Source organism: Hippopotamus amphibius, chromosome 3, assembly GCF_030028045.1.
Source record: "Hippopotamus amphibius kiboko isolate mHipAmp2 chromosome 3, mHipAmp2.hap2, whole genome shotgun sequence".
Lineage (NCBI taxonomy): Eukaryota > Metazoa > Chordata > Mammalia > Artiodactyla > Hippopotamidae > Hippopotamus > Hippopotamus amphibius.
Genome location: NC_080188.1, coordinates 40,827,188 through 40,844,827, shown reverse-complemented (window position 1 = coordinate 40,844,827; position 17,640 = coordinate 40,827,188). Strand labels below are relative to the sequence as shown.

Below are 17,640 nucleotides of genomic sequence, written 5' to 3'. Positions count from 1 at the left end.
AAATCCTTCACAAATTTTAGTATGAGGTGTGCAGTAGGGATGTAATTTGATTTGTGTTTAAGTAAATTATTTTCCAAAACGTTCCCCATTGATTTAAGACGCTTGCTCTTGGTGCATTTTCAGTGGAAGCTTGCACCTGTAAGAGGGGCCATATAAGGGGCCAGCTTAGGACAAGCATTTAATATCTACCTTCCAAGACAGTTGAAAGGATTGAATGAATTAATACACATAAATCACTTAGCATAGTACATGGCCCATATTTTAGGCTCAATAAATAAAATATATTCATATAGATCGAGGAAATATGAGCAATAGATAATGATAAAAATAACACAAAGCTGAACTTTGAATTCAAATTTCATTCATGTGCTGAATATTTCATAATTAATATATTCACATTATTATGAGTTCTATAGAAATACAATTATTTAAGTTTAAAATATATAAATAACCTAGTAAGGCTCAATCAAGTGAAAGTCTATTTAGATAAGAACTTACATTCCATGAAGATTGGGTGTATTACAAAAAAGTGGCATGGGGGTTAAAGAAAAAAAAAATCTTTCCACATCTAAAGACTTACCTTCATATCCAGCTCTTTACAAAAAGCATGTTTTAAAAAATTCCAGTCAGTTTCATAGATATGTGGATCATTCCCTCCTCTAGGGTTTAATAAGCTGAATTTTCACAACACGTTGGGTTATCTTGATTTATATTGAGGATTATTGTAAGAAAATCAGATGAAGAAATTTTTTCTTTTGCTTACAAATGTGAAGACACTTTTATGATATTTTGTCTTTTTAATAATGACTGTCATTTGTCCTTTTTTTGATGACCAAAATGTTTGTCAGCTCTTCAGAATTTATAAACTTATTTTCTCAAATAATGGGAACTCCATAGCCCATCTTGCTTTTATTTTCCTTGGCTTTCGGGAAGTTCAAGATTAAATTCATTCTGAATTACAGCAACCATCTTTCTCATGTTCTTACTTGAACTGTTTTCTCCCTTTGTCTTCATGGCTGATAAGGTGCTATATTAGCTTTTGCTGTATAACAATCCACCCTAAAACTTAGTGGACTAAAACAGGAAGCATTTTATATTTCTCCTCATTCTGTGGCTGGCTGATGATTCTTTGAATCTGGGTATACTTGACTGTGACTTAATGGTCTAGGGTGCCCTCATTCACTTGCTAGGGGTCTTAGCTGGGAATGCAGAATGACTGGGTGTGGTATAATAAGAAATATATTTAGTCTTTGTCTCCCAGTTTCTGGCCTAGAGATCCTAAAACACTTGGAATTTCCTAAGTAACAGGAGTGTTTTTGTTATTCATAGTGAACCCTTTTACATCATACCTGAATTTTTACTAATGAGGTAAGTTAGGATGGGATGCCTAGATAGCTTCAGGATGGGTCTGGTCACCAAAGGAACAAATGATTAGAGGGTTGGAACTTTCAGCCCTACCTACCAACCTCCAGGAAGGAGGAGGTGGGCCTGGAGATTAAGCTTTACACAAACTTTTGACCAACGAGACCAAGCTTCTACATGCCAAAAGGGTGGTGAAACCCATCTCCACAGAGACAGTAGCATCTGTGCTTGGGATCCTTCCAGACCTTGCCCTCTTCATCTGGCTGTTCATTTGTATCCCTTACCAGTAAGGAAAGTGTTTTCCTGAGATCTGTGAGCCATTCTGGTAAATTATCAAATCTTGGGAGAGGGTCACGGGAATTCCTAATTTATATAGCCAGTCAGTCAGAATGACAGGAGATCTGGGACTTGTGGCTAGTGATTTAAGTAGTGGGTAGTCTGGTGGGACTCAGCTCTTAATTAAGCTGTGGGGTCTGCACTAAATTTGGGTCGGCAGTTAGTATCGATTTGAACTGAATTGGTGAATACCCAGTTGATGTCCAGAGAAGCAGAGAGTTGGTTGTTGGTGTTGGAAACCACACCACTGAGATAGCTGGAATCATGCAGTCTCATGCAGTCTCATTTTCCACTCAGCTAGCCTAGACTCGTTCACAGGCTGGCAGAAGGATGTCCAGGAGCAAGAGAGGGCAAAGCCCAATGTGCAAGTACTGTCTAATCCTCTGCTTTTGTCACATTTACCAAAGCATGATCCAGTCCAGATTCAAGGGGCAGAAAAATAGACTCAACCTCTTTATGGAAGGAGCAGAAAAGTCACATTTCCAAGGGGAGTCAATACAGTGAGGCTTGAACAAACTGATAGTAGTCCTGCAGCAATCTACCTAAGGGACAGAGTTGGAACTTGGAGCACAATTTCTCTGTCCAAGCCCTGTAGTCTTTCCACTTCATCCTACCTCCCAACAGAGAGCTGGCTATAATGTAATATAATGAACCTGCTGTTGCCTCCTGAACCAAGAACGGGTTACCAAAGAAAAGAACAATTCAAAAGAGCATAGGGGGCTTCCCTGGTGGTGCAGTGGTTAAGAATCTTCCTGGCCAAACACAGGCTTGATCCCTGTTCCAGGAAGATCCCACATGCCACGGAGCAACTAAGCCCATATGCCACAACTACTGAGCCTGCAATCTAGAGCCATGAGCCACAACTGTTGAGCCCATGTGTCACAACTACTGAACCCCATGAGTCTAGAGCCCGTGCTCCTCAACAGGAGAAGCCACAGCAATGAGAAGCCTGTGCACTGCAATGAAGAGTAGCCGCCACTCTCCACAACTGGAGGAAGCCCGCGCGCAGCAACGAAGACAACACAGCTAATAAATAAATAAATAAATAAATACAAAAAACAAAAGGGCATAGGATTGAAGGATCAGCCCCAAGGATGGTCCCCAAAAGAGTCATTATAAAACTGGGCAAAGAGATTCTTCCTCTTGTCTGAAATCCAGATGCCAATATATACCTCACACATCTCAGAGTCAAGCAGTTTAATAAGGCAAGGGAACAAACTTTAATTTCAGCCCCATCAGAAGTCTTTTCTTTCCTTATTTTCACATAGGATGCAAAATGTTAACAGCATTGAAACAGCCCTTTGCCTGGTCTCTCCACGGCTTTCTTTCGCCCTCCAATCTATCCTGCATGGTGCTGCTAGAGAGAATTACTTCCTCTGCAGATAGTAAGACTGAGTATCTAAGAGGTGAGTCTGGGAGGCAGAAAGCTCAATTCAAACCCTTCCTGTCCTCTCTCAGTTCAGCCTGCAGGGACAAAGTCGGTATTCTGCTCTGTTCCCTGCCATGTGGCAAAGGGCCTCCAAGAGAGGCAAGTTGTGGCTCTCAAAGTGAGTCAGTGACTCAAGGTAGGTCAAGTCTACCTAAATCTGGGGTAAAACTGTCAGCACAGTTTTGGCCTTAAGTCTAAACCACATATCAATAGATTTTATTAATAATAAAAGTAATGAATGTATCTTCATTTGTGATTCCTATGTCTTAATTTTCACTTGCTTTCAAACTTGGGAAAGGAAAAAATTCCCAACAAATGGGTATAAAAATGTATAGTACAGGGAAAATGGGAATAACTGCTAATGGAGTTTCTTTTTAGAATGATGAAAATGTTCTAGAACTAGATAGTGGTGATGGCTGCACAACTTTGTGAATATATTAAAAGCTACCGAATTGTAATAATAATAATTATTATGTGTCTCTTGTCTGAGAGTTCAGTGTTAAGGGACCTAGAATAGATGTAGGGAAACCAGCCTCTTACTACATAAGTAGCAAATCCTCATAGAGTTGTTGCAGGATTGAATGGAATAATGATGTATGTGAAGTTCATAGGACCTGGGACATAGCAAGAGTTCCAGCAATATTGGCCAGTGTGAGCGGGGAGGAAGCATTACCCCATAATTCACATTATTAACAGGTACTTCGCATTTTTTATTGTCCATATAATAATACTCTTTCTACAAGGTAATCTGTATGTGTGTATGACAGTGGTGGCATCTAAAAATCTCTGAAATAGATCTCTTTCAATGGGTTTATGTACAAGAAGGAGAAGATATTTTGTAAACTCAAATGAAATCCATTGTCATTCCTATATAAAATCACCCTTTCATATTGTCTTAAATAAAAAGGTAGAAAACCACATTGATAAATCTGGCTTGAAAAGTTGCTAACCTATACTATGATTAGGCAGGTGTTCTGTAAAAACTGTGAAAATGTGTAGTCACTCTGTTAAAGCGTACTTGAACTTTCTCAGAATTGACTTGCGATTAAATAATAAAACAATTTAATTTTATCTTGGAGCTTTTAAAAAAATCACATCTCTCTTTTTAAAGGCTTTCACATCCTTCTCTAATGGTAAGTCTCTCAATGCAAGGAGCAAGTCAAGACTACACCATATTTTGGAACTAGGATGGGGGTGAGGGAAAGTGGGAAGAGAGTGGGTTGTAGGCGTGTTGGTTAGAGAACTTAATTATGGGTTGTGTAGTTTTACTGAAGTACGGCATCCAAGATCAAGTCCAAACCCGAGATTCTATGATTCTTAGAGGAAAAGAAAACATGAGAAAAGCCTGCAACATCTAACACTCTGTCTTCTGAATTAGCCTCATTAGTATTAACCTGCCACAAGACAGAAAAACTGAAATCACTATTAGCAGTCACCGTTTATTGCATTCCCTTTTTATGTACATGCAGACATGCATCTGTGCAAAAATACAGAGGGATTCAGTCATGAGAGATTGGTATGAATTGCATAGAGTTAATGAGGGAATTACTGGTAAACAAACATATATTCATGGAAAGGATTAAGGACGGTTTATTAAATGGGGGGAAGAAGCAAGAACAAAGGCATTGAGTTGAGAAAAAGGCAGCCAGGAGGAAAAGGAAGATTACAAATATCAACAGGCCCTATGAACGCCAACCACAGCCGCAAACCTAAGAACAGATCAAACTTGTGTTCTGTATGCAGAGACCTGCGTGTCAGTCTTGATTTAGTTTCTGATAAGTGCTCCTGAAAACCAGCATAATCTGAGACATGTATAAATATCAATCTCAATGATCAACATCTAGGTATATATTTATATCTACAGAGATACATAAATATTTTAAGAATTAATTTTGAAGGACATATTTTTAGATTAAATACATTTAACACAAATTTCTTATTTTTAAGCAATTGTTTGCTTTCAATTGGTGAAGTAAGAAAAGATACTGAAATGGGCCTCTTGAATTTCTCATTAAGCTTCATAATCATTAGATGACCTTGTATTTAGACTTTAAGGTCACTATCTCATTTTCATTCAATTAAATGAATGCTTTTGAAAGTCTATTGAGCTCACTGTTGACCTCAGTGTGATAAGGAATCTAGTGATTAGACATCCCCAACCTTTAGAAACCCACCATCAAATGGAAATAGAACTTTGGTTTGAAAGGCAGCATGATGTGAAGTGCTTTGCAATAAAATCCAAGTTAGGCCTCTTAATGGTGATGCACCTTGAACATAAATTCTGTAAGCAACAATTCACTCATCTTGAAGTGGCTAAAATAATTTCTACCCAGAAGAATTACGGTAATGTTCAGAGTGATAGGACATTAAAAGCCTAGCATATTTTCCATATGGCAACACCTCAAGAAAATATACCCATTTTAATATAGTCTATTTAATCATCACAGCAACCCGTTCAGTTATGCAAGGGAGTAATTATCCATTTTACAAAACAGGAAACAGATTAAAAGATGTGAAGGACTTGACCAAGTTCTGCAGTAGGACTGATACTTGCATCTCCTGGCTACCAGTGCTCTTTTCTCATTGATGTAACTAGTAAAAATGGGTTACAGTGCAAATCCAGTTAAGTTCCTTTCTATCCCCTGTCCCCAGTAAAAAGCTCCCATTTGTTTTTTTTCTCGTGAGTGAATTAAGTGCCTTTGCTTAAGGGAGGGTGTTATATAGTGGTCTCCAAAGTGGGGCACTTAAACCCTGGAGGCAGGCAAGATGATCCCTCTGGGGAAGAAACGTTTACATGTAGAATATCTAATTATATTTAGTTTATTTCATCTTTCTTAATTCCTTTTTTACATATAGTTAATAATATTTTTGGCCTACTAGTACAGGAGTACACACATAATTTCTAAATAAATTAATATTCATATATAGAGATCTGTGCTCAAAAATATTTTCTTGAAAGGAGTGTGCTATTTTAAAAATTTGGAGATTACTAGCATAGAGAACTGTTTGAGAGCACAACTGTGCCCTAAAATTTTTCTACATGAAATAGTGGCAGTTAGAGGACTAGTTAGAGAAATGTTATTTTGATGCTATTACTATGACCATATTCTATGTTCAGGCTAAGAAGAAGATATATTACATACAGGGTCTTTAATTTTAGCACATCACAGTTTGAAGACCGGGAGATGTTATCCAAACTCTCTCTTATTTTCAATAGTTTCAGAAAAATGAGAATTTTCCCCATTTGTAAGAACTGTGATGCCACTGGTATCTCATTGTAGCATTTAATAGCTTTTATTTTCTAATAAATCTTCCTAATTATCCAGAATTCTAGTGTTGTAGGTTAAGTAAATCTTCCCACATTTTTTCCATTAAGATTATGTACTTTTAATTAGGTTCTGGACTCGGGATCCCTGGACTCTTGGAACTGCATTTAAAATGGTGTATGTTGGCACATTTTCCTCAGGCCAAAGCTCCTTAATTCTTAAAAGTGCCCCTGTCACAAAAATCACTAGGAAACATCTCTCAACGTGTAATCTCCCTTTAGAACAGGTCACTCCTCAGTTATATTTTTTTCTAGCTTGCATGTTCTGAATTCCTTAAGCAGAGACCTCAACATACTGTAGAACCTCCCAACTTCCTCCAGCCCCTCAGCTTGAAAACAGACCTTCTTTACACCCTTGGCTCATCTCCTTTCCAAGCTTCCCTGGCACTTTGCTGCCACTTGCCTAGAAATCCCACTATTTTCCTTAGCTTTTTCTCATTGCTTCTGTTATCAAGCACTCTAATTCACTGTGGTTCTCCTTTGAGCTGGATTACTCGTGGATTCAAAACTGATTTTACTATGTTGTGAATAATAAAATGGAAGGAGAATGAATCCAATCTTTAGTATGAACCAGGTGTTTTACATATGTCATCCCTTTAATCCTTGAAACCACCTTGTTAGGAGACATCACTGTTGTCCTCTTGCTCTCTTCTCCCTGACATATAAGTAAAAGATACTTGGCTATGATTTCAACTGGAAATATAAGTTAATTTCATCCGAAATAGTTATACCTACAGTTTATTCTTTCCATTTCAAAGCATGCTTTCTAAGAAAAATGAGACTAGCATTTGGGTGAGTCATCACTCCTTACTAAACTAAGCCTCGTGAAGGTAGGATTTTTGTATTTTATTCCTGTTCTCCAGAACTGAGTGTGATGCTTGGTGCATAGGGAGCACACAGTAAACACTGCTTAAACGAATTAATTGATTAAGCACTGACTGTATCCCAGGTATTATACCTTGAGAGGTAAATGATATTCTCTCCCTTTTACAGTTAAGGAAATTTAGCCTCAAGGAGATCAAGTAACTTGTATCAAATCACAGGCTATAAGAGGCAAAACCATCAGGTAAAGACATGTTTTACTGACACCCTAAATCCTTGGTTTTTTGCTACTAACCATACCAATGGAATGCCTTTTTTAAACATTAAAAGGAACCCAATATCAGAAATAGTTATTGTAAACACCTTGGGAAAATTTCAATGAATAGACAAATTTAAATTACAAACTAGAAATCTCTTTTTCCCAACTCCCCTTTCCTGGCAAAGTGTAATAATGTAGCTAACCCAGAGTGATAAGATTGAATTCATTTTGAAAGCATATAGGATCAACTAAAAAATATTCCAATGTAACTGATAGATTATTAATACGTGTTTAACACCGACAGCAGAATACAAATTACCATGTCATTACTCTCCAATAGTAAGTGATCTGATTATATATGCAAGAAATATGAATGTGCTATTACAGATATTTTCATATACACACATTTTCTATAAGCATTAATAAATCCTCAGAAAATATTATTATTAACCATTTCTTAAGGCATTTCTCAAAACACTTAATTTTTTTCCAGTTTCAATTAATATTAACGTTTCATAAAATTTGACCTAAGTTAATGATTTCTTTTTTTTAGTAACAGACACTTCCGTGTTTATTTCTCTCATTCATTTCAAATTATCCACAATTAGTATTTCAAAAGCACTGATTTTAACTAATTATAAGTTTTCATTTTTATGTTTAAAAAATACAGAATGCTTTGTGAATTTTCTTAGAGGGAATGTATTTATGTAGCTTAGTGCACATCTACCCATAGAGCACCCTAAGTAGTATCTTTTAAAATCACTATCTTGAACAGTCTTAGAACATATAACTAACCATATACAATGTTAAACAGTATCAGTTATCATTTTCACCATTTTTTCAAAAGTTTATCATAAAAAATAATTTGATCATTATTTGTAAGCTTCAATCAACTGAGAATGGAAGCAGAAGGTTTAATTTCAATCATAGTATCACTTCATCTTAATAGTACATGTCATTGTAGTAGTAAATTGCAGAGAAAATATATATGAAACATTTTATCTTCTAAGCTAAACTCTTCTGTGATGTTTAAATAAATTCTGGAAATTTAGGAATTTTTTTCTGTTAGTGACCACATTAGAACCTTATACTATTATGCATAATATATATATACGCACATATGTGTTTAAGACATACATTGTATTTAAATTATGCAAATTGGAATCATATTTCTGACCTCAGGGAAGAGGGTTCAATCCCAGCAGAAATAAGAAGGCCCTTGTCACATCATATCACCATAAAATAAATTTTATATTAAGACAAAAGCTTCTAGTTTAACATTATCATCCGTGGACTTACCTGGTATTCTGACCGTTTGATTAATAAAAAACCTTCAAAGTACAAGGGTAGAGCAGTAATCTTTGACCTTTCTTGGAAGATCCTGCGAGGGGCTGGTTTCGGGGGCTTCTTAGCCATCATATCCTCTCGTTGGTGTGTGGCTTGTTTCAGCTTTATCCAGTCTCAGACAAAATGAGATCTCCCTTGTGTGGGAGGAAAAGGCAGCTGTTCAAAGAGGAAGTCCAAACTCGATTTTAAACCACCAACAGGACACACACACACACACACACACACACTTTTTTCTTTACTTTTTCTGAAGTAAGAAAGAACAGGCATAGACCAACTTTGAGAGGGTAATCTCTGAGGAAACAACATGTGTTTAGAATTACAATTGCAAAATAAACAGAAGATTAACATCACCAGAGGATGAAAGGAACAGATGTGGAGATTATGGACTTTTGAGGAGACATCAAGGTCACATTTGTTTTCTTCCACATTTTTTTGTTTGTTTGTTGCTGTCCATTTTTATCCCCAGAAGACATGACTTGAATTAACTCCACTTCATTAAAGATTACTTCATAGGATAATTTTATTAATATTATTTCTGTTTTAAGTACAGGTGGCCCTCTTTATCCACAGATTCCATATCTGTGGTTCAACAAACTATACGTAGAGGATATTAGGAAAAAAGTTCAGAAAGTTCCAAAAGCAAAACTGAGTTTCCCATGTGCTGAAAACTATTTTCATAGCATTTAAATTCTATTAAGTATAATAAATAATCTAGAGATGATTTAAAGCATACAGGAGGATTTCATAGGTTGCACGCAGATGATATGCCATTTTATATAAGAAAGTTGAGCATTCAAGGATTTTGGTATCTGTAGGGGTCCTGGGACTGATCCTCTACTGATAGCAAGGGACAACTGTATTTCAGAATTGAACTTTGTTTACTTTTTTTAGAAAAATGGAGCAGGGTCTTCCCTGGTGGTCCAGCAGTTAAGACTCCACAATCCCAATGCAGGGGTCCTGTGTTTGATCACTGATCAGGGAACTATATCCTGCATGCTGCCACAACTGAAAGACCCCACATGCCACAACTAAGACCTGGGGCAGCCAAATAAATAAATAAATAAATTTTTTTTTTTAAAAAGGAAAGAAGAAAAATGGAGCTATTTATTCCATGCCCATTTCGATGGTTCACTAAATGTAAACTACAATTATGGGAACGTGGGATTTTTTTGTCAGTATTTTGAGTTGGTAGGTTACCAATGGATATTTGTCAAAATATGTCTGGCAGAGACAGCTGTAAATTCTCAAACTTTTATTTTGTTCTTTTATGCTTTCTAAGCAGTGGATCATTGATACTATGATGCATAGATGGGGTACAGCTATTTAGTGAGATTTATAGAGACACACTGGGGCCAAAATGCATTCCATAGATGCTTGTGGGAAATGGTCCTTGAGAGACTGGACTTGGTGCAGCACTGTGCAAACAATTATGGGGGAAAGGAACATTGAAAGGAATTCTGATTTTGTTTTGCAGGAGTCCTGAGAGGTTCCACCATTTGCTTTCACCCTTAATATTTCAGAATTACTCTAGGTCTATGACCCAAACTTGAGCATTCTCCCCTGCTAGACTTGCATATTCTCATCAGTCAAAGCAAGCCAGGAATCTCCAGTCTGATTCATCTTTCTTAATAGAAAGACCATGTGGTTTTCCCCACCAGTTTGGTTCTATTGGATCTGCAGCTGTAGATGTGAGGAGTTAAATTGTCTACAAAGTGAGATATGATGAAATAAAAGTTGTATTTTATAGCAAGACAAGAAAAATTTAAACATAAAAATTTTCTCTGCCAATTTGGGCCTCTTCTCTCCCTTTTAGTGTGTATTGTGCATCTGCATTAACAAGACCTCCTTAATCTTGTAAGGACACATGATGACCCACTAGTCGCCTTGGACGTGCAGATCTGGCTTGTGTAAACTGTCAATACATCATTTGACCTAAAAATCTTTGGCTCAAAAATTTATATAACTGTGCTTTGATCTCTAATAGGCAGAACAGTCCTCAGAACTTTCTGAAAGACTGCCTCCCAGGTTATTATCCTCAGATTGGCTTGAATAAAATTTTCCATTTCTTTCTTAGACTGTTGATTAATTTCTTTTCATCCACATGCATGGTGTAATTGGCAAGATATAAGAGATAACCCACCAGAGGACACCCAAAGTCTTCCCTGACCAGCACTCCATACTAGTATGAGCCCATTGAGCCCCACTGGCTTCTTGGTACTCCTCAGGTGTTCCAATGAGTTCTCCTGATATCTGAGTCTGATTGCTTTTAAGTGATGAGCCTAAAAATTTTATTTGAGCTGGTTTTACTTAAGGCTTGGAGTCTTATGGGGCACTGGTGCATTTCCTAGGCAGGGACCTAGGGGAATTTGGGCAGGAGGCCCAGGAAACACGAGCGCTTAGGTTTTTGTTAAATTTGGCTTAAGTTGAAAAAAGGAAACAAACAAAAAACATGTTGATAAATGGTCTGAACAAAACTTTTGCTCTAAAGAACAAAGGACATTTGTTCCTTCTGGCCACAAGGTGTTCTCAGGTGACTGAAAACCTAGTGGTAATGTCTGAGGGTTAATCATTGTGACATGTAGCGGTCCTATAGAGAACCCCATTGCAACTGCGTAGAATTACAAGTAAATTCTCCTCAGGTAGAACAATACAGACTGATTATTAGTAAACTAGAGAAGAGTGTTTAGGTGCATTATCAAAATGAAAACCATTTGAAACTGAAATTGGGGGATGAAGATTCAAAATTACTGCCTTGCCTTTATGTTGAAACCTGTTTTCCTGCTACCCCAATCTTTAAATAAAATTTAAGTCCAAGTTAATTTTAGGAGACAAAACCATAATTAATTCTTAGTTTCAGTTTACTAAGAAAGTGATTTGAATGACAAAGGAAAACCTCCTGATTTGATAAATGACCTAAACCACCTTCTTGGTAACTGGTAGCTGGCATAAAATGGGGGGAAATGAAAGAAGGGATGAGAACTGAGAAATGAAAAGAAGAAGAGGGGCAGGAGACAGGATGCTGGGGATCATCAGTGGCTGGAATAGGAGAAAAGTAGTCACTGGGTTTATGGCCAGAGAGTTTCATGGGAGAAAAGAATGTCTCTAGAAAAATGTAAAGATAGGAATATTTTTGAGAAATAATCATCTAGTTAATTATGTCTTTCTTACCATTAAAAAAAATAAACCAAATTAGGGAATTCCCGGGCAGTCCAGTGGTCAGGACTCCATGCTTTCACTGCTGAGGGTGCAGGTTCGATCCCTGCTCAGACAACTAGGATCCAGCAAGTCATGTGGCATGGCCAAAAAATAAAAAGTAAGTAAAAATACACATAAATAAATAAATAAACCCAATTAAAGAACAACCAGTACAACAGCCTCTGTAAGTTGCTTTGGTTTGTCAATTTGCAAGTCAAATTAACCCTTAATATACCAATGTTCAAATTATGTACCCCCCCTCCCACCCAAAACCTACAAAATGCAAAGACACTGATGAAATATTATTATCCAGTTAGACCTGTCCACAGCTTCCAACATCATTATACCACTGCACCATTACAATAGAAATCCTCTTATAGAGATCTCATGTTTTAGGTGGAGAATAATGAATTTATAGGTAAGAAAATGTAGTAGAAAATGTTTGGGAAGAGCAGGAGAAGCCAATTTTGCTACTAACCAACTCTAGACCTTGAACAAACCGGTTAACTTCTCTGAGATAACAGCAACTCCCTACTTATCCTTGAAAACCCAGATTGACTATATCCTTGTCTGTGAAGATTTCCCAGCCCCAGGAGGAACGTGTTCTACCCTGCATTCCCATAGCATTTTATGAATTTTTTATTACAGTATTTGTCCCATTGTATTTTAGTTATTGGTATAGCCTCTGTATCAACAGGAAACTGAGTTTTTCAAATACAGGAATTGTGTTGAAGTCAAGGTTGATAAGAAGTAGACTGCAGTAACCATTTATTAAATGAATACCTTCCAGATGAAAAATTTTATGATTCTAATTTGGAAAGTTCTTAGCCTCCACTATGACAAGAGTTTCTTTTTTTCTGATATGTGTGAACACTAGTTGACATATGCTTCTTTTGTTGCCATGTATAACAATCATGTTATTATCAAATTCTTGAAAGTACACCAAAATCCAACTATTATGGCCATCATCAGCATCTATGTCACAGGAATTTGCTATACATCAGGATATATGAAAAATATAACAACAATTTTGAGTTATGTATAATGGATTAACTCATATAAAACCAAAATCTCAGTGCTCTGTTGAGTCATCTATGTTATAATACAATTAAAGTGAATGAATGAACATTTTTAAGGGTCTCTAAAATACTTTACTATCCATTTATTAAAATTGATTCAGTCAGTAAACATGAATATGAGCCTCCAATCCCTCTCCAGTACTTCCAAATTTCTGATCTTTGTTTTACGTAATGTTTATTGATGATTTATTGCCATTTGCATCACAATTTATTGCAATACATTTTGAAAATATGAGCACTGTATACATTTATATTTATAATCTGAACTGAAAACACAGCTTTAATTTTAATGATTATGTGAAAACTTTGTGCCATAGTGAGTCATTATTATTCAGAAAATGTTTCTACTAGGTCTTTTGGGATAGAAAAAAAAAAGATAAAGAATCATTGTTAGAGAAGTGACATTAGCTGCTCTGTCAGAGTGGTTTAACACGATAACCTTATTAACTGTAGGTTGGTGCTTTACATCCATTCCAACCCCTTCTAGTGTGCCATACTTTACTGCAAAGGCTGAAAAGCTTAAAACTATGTTTTCCAGACTTTGCAGCTAGAGTGGGCATGCATTCAATGTTGGCAAGGTAGAGGGGGGACAGAATTCATTCTCTGCCAGCCTTCAGTTTGTCTATACACGAGCATGGGCAGAAGGCATTTCTGTGGCAATGTTATTGGAAATTCCAGTGTCTGATCACTAGTTTCATGGATGCTGATAATCAAGGCATGGAACATTGGTTTTCTGATAACAATCGGTGTGAAGTATGGTGTGATTCTGAAGCCAGAAACAGTAAGGAGGCGTTCTGCTCATGGCTGCTTCTTATCTGTGGTGGCTTCCTTGACATGGGAGTTTTGTCATTATTGTGACTTTCTGATTATGCAGTGTCAGTATGGTTCTGGAAACTTCAGCATTAGCATCAACTTCTCAATTTTTCAGTTTGCTTCATGCAGCTGGCTCTTGGTGTTTCAGTTCTGCAATGTATCTTCGGGGATAATTCCTGAAAGCCCAAAATACATTATTTCTCCATCCCTCCCAAGAATTCTGTAAGCTGATAAATGCCTAAATTAGCTATCAGGAATTTACATTAACTTACCCCAGATCAATACAGTTTTCCAACGTCTATAGGAGTAAGTGAAAAGTTATCCTAACATTGGATGTGCTCCATAATCGAGTTCCATTTTGCAAACATAAGCACTTTTTCAATATCTGACAAATTTTCTCTGTGTCAGCAGCACGTCATTTCTGTCTCACATCTTTGCTTGTAGTTTAACTTCCTATTTCTTTCACTTTATAAATCTCTTACTGTTAGGTATTGCCAGCAAGCTACGATTTTGGCATTTTATTGTTTACAAATTTCCATAGGCACTTGAATTTACAAACATCTTGTATATCATATCCTATACATACTTAGCTTTAAAAAATTTCTTACTTTTTTCTAAGTATAAGTGGAAAACTGCTATAAGTCTTAGACAAAAGAGAAAGACAATGAAAATCATGTTATTCCACCATCCATACTATTAGCACTGTTTGGATGGGTATCAATCACTTTTTTGGCACTTTTTCTCTATTTGTGTATATTTATGTAATCAAGTAAATAGTGTACTGATAGTTGATAACTGCATTTTTCAAATAATGTATCTAGAGCACATTTCCATATCAATAAGTATGAATGTACATTATTTAAAATTTTGCCTAGTACCATCAAAGTAATGTAAGTCTTTGCAAGGTTAACATTATAATGCAGAAGTATATTAAACTTTTGAAAATGTGTGTTTTAAATGACAAAATCTCCTTTTTATGAGATAAAAATTACATTGACTAGAAGTAAACTAGAGGCTACAGAATGACACCTATAGAGATTTTTTTGTGTTCTTGTTAAGAGAAACAATGTATATATAGTAAAGTATAATTGCAACTAAGAATCAAATGGTAGGTGCCAAGATAACTTAGGAAACTTAAAGCTCAGTCAGTTTATACAAGCACTTTAAAATTACCAATTTAATGCAGACCTTTAAAACCCTGGGCATAACTTTTTTTTTTTTTTTTGGTGAACTTTGCTGCCACCTATCTGCATATTGCAAGCACAGTTTATTAACTCGGCAATTACAGTCCAGTAGAAACTTTGAATCTGAGAATAATTTTGTCAGAAAAGGCTACTAAAGTGAGTTACTTAACAGAAGGAATAAGGACATGAAGAGTAAGGACGTGCTCTTACATCAACAATAGTATTATAATATCTAAGAAAATTTACAATTCCCTGTCATGCAATAATCAATACTTTAGTTTTCCACTGTCGCTTAATGCTCTGTATCACTTCTTGGATCTGAACCAGACTCTGATCAATGCTCACACATTGCATTTGGTAGATAAGATCTCTCTCTCTGTGTCTCTCTCTTTCTCTCATGTTCTTAATTTTTCAACTCAAGTTTATTGAGGTGTAATTTACAGCAAAAGTCACCCTTTTTTGAGGAGCACAGTTTTAAGAGTTCTGACAAATACATATAATCAGGTAACCACCACAATAATCAAGACATAAGTTTTTTCCACCACTGCAAAAATTTCCCTCCTGCTCTTTGTAGTCAGTGTCTTCTTCCGTCATGACATTATTCCCTGGTAACCACTGATCTCATTTCTGGTTATATAGTTTTATATAGTCATGAACATGGACTCATACAGTAAATAGCCTTTGATGCCTGGCTTCTTTCACTTAGCATACTGTGAGATTCATCTGTGTTGTTGCATGTCTCACTAGTTTGTTTTTATTGCTCAGGAGTATTCCACAGTATGGAAGCATCACAATTTATTCATTCACCAGTTGATGGGCACATTGCCAGTCTGGGGCCATTATGAATAAAGCAAATTTTAAGTTGTAATTGCAACTATGTTATAATTTCTAGAACAAATTGATTTTTGGAGTGTCATTTTTAAGGTTTAAATATTCTTTAAAATATTTTTAACAATTACAAATTTGAAGTTATCTACAACAGAAAATCGTAAGTAACTAAAAGTTTCTACTTCTCTTTCAAGCTAAATTTCTGTATACCTTTTTCTGCATACACACATCTAATACACATAGTTCCATGGACATTTAAACACACATACACACACACACACACACCCCTTACCTAGGTAAGTAGCCGCAATGGAAAACTTCCAGATTTTAGTCAGCTGTCATAGAAATTCATAAAGATTGATCTTGGGTTTTTTTTTTTTTTGGAGGGAAGAGGTCTGTAATGAAAACCTGGGTTTCATAAACATTACTCCGTCAACTAGCAACACTATTTTAGGATGCTAAAACCATGGAGGGGCTATTAAATACTAGGACAGATGCAGAGGGAACTGAAAAGCTTGGGAACTGTGGAGTCTCCATAACTTTTTGTTTTCATAAGGGTGCTGCTCCATTTTCTCTCCAGAACAGACTAGTTCATTACCTACACCCCCCTGCATTCTTTACCACTATGTCTGTTCATTCAAGTTTCTCAAAACACCTCTGAGAGTTAGTGTTTCCAGTGGAAGCTGGGGGATATAATTTTACATGTGGAACTTTACATCTATGATTATGCTTGTTAAAATTTCTCACTGAGAGTATAGTGATTAAGTGTTCAGTTTTAGAGTCAGAATACTGGGGTTCATCCCCAGCTCTGCTGTTTAATGGTAGTGTGATCTTGGGCAAATTACTTAGACTGTCCCAGTTCTGTTATCTATTAAATGTGGCTATTACTCATCTTTTCTCATAGGAATGTTCTCAGAATTAAAGAAGTTACTGCATGGAGAGCATTTATAATAGAACTTGCCATAGTGTATGCACTCAGTAAATGATAGTGTATGTTATTATCTATTCCAAATGTGAGACCAAATTATATAATATAGTCTGGTTGGCAAAACTTCTGCTAGACCAAGTCTAAAAATCTCCATAATATTGATAATACCAATAGCATTATTTATTGAATTCTTGCTATGTTCCATGCATTTTAACTAGCTCTTAAAAGGAATTAATCCATATCTCAGCATCTTTAACATTATTCCCATTTTACAGACAAGAGAATTGAGAAACTTATAGTTTAATTAACTTGCCCATTATGGCAGAATTAGTGGAGGAGAGTGGAACCTGGGCTTGTCTGATTTCAAAGTTAATTTTCAATCCCTCTTTTCTACAAAAAAAAAAGGTCTTAGGTGATAGCATTGGTTAAAGCATTACAAGTTTTAAAAAATTTATTTGCTTGGTTAATGAATTTATTCAATAAGTAGTACATTTTTATTACATAGAATTATTGACTATATTCCCTACACTGTACATTTCATACCTGTGACATTTATTTTGCAGCTGAAAGTTTGTATCTCTTAATCTTCCTCACCTATTTCTCTCTTCCTCCCATACCCCTCCCCTCTGGCAACCACCTGTTTGTTCTCTGTATCTGTAACTGTTTCTGTCTTGTTAAGTTTGTTCATTTGTTCTGTTTCTCAGATTCCACATATAAGTGAAATCATACAGCA

At 36.1% G+C, this 17,640-nt stretch overlaps 1 protein-coding gene across 1 annotated transcript in view; it reads right to left on the bottom strand.

The window, feature by feature from the left end:
- Nucleotides 1-8,952, bottom strand: part of STAP1 (signal transducing adaptor family member 1) — a 33,484-nt gene extending 24,532 nt beyond the window's left edge. The window contains exon 1 of the mRNA XM_057726411.1: nt 8,833-8,952. Coding sequence (XP_057582394.1) covers nt 8,833-8,952 — 120 coding nt within the window. The remainder of the gene's footprint in view (nt 1-8,832) is intronic.
- Nucleotides 8,953-17,640: the final 8,688 nt, after the last annotated feature.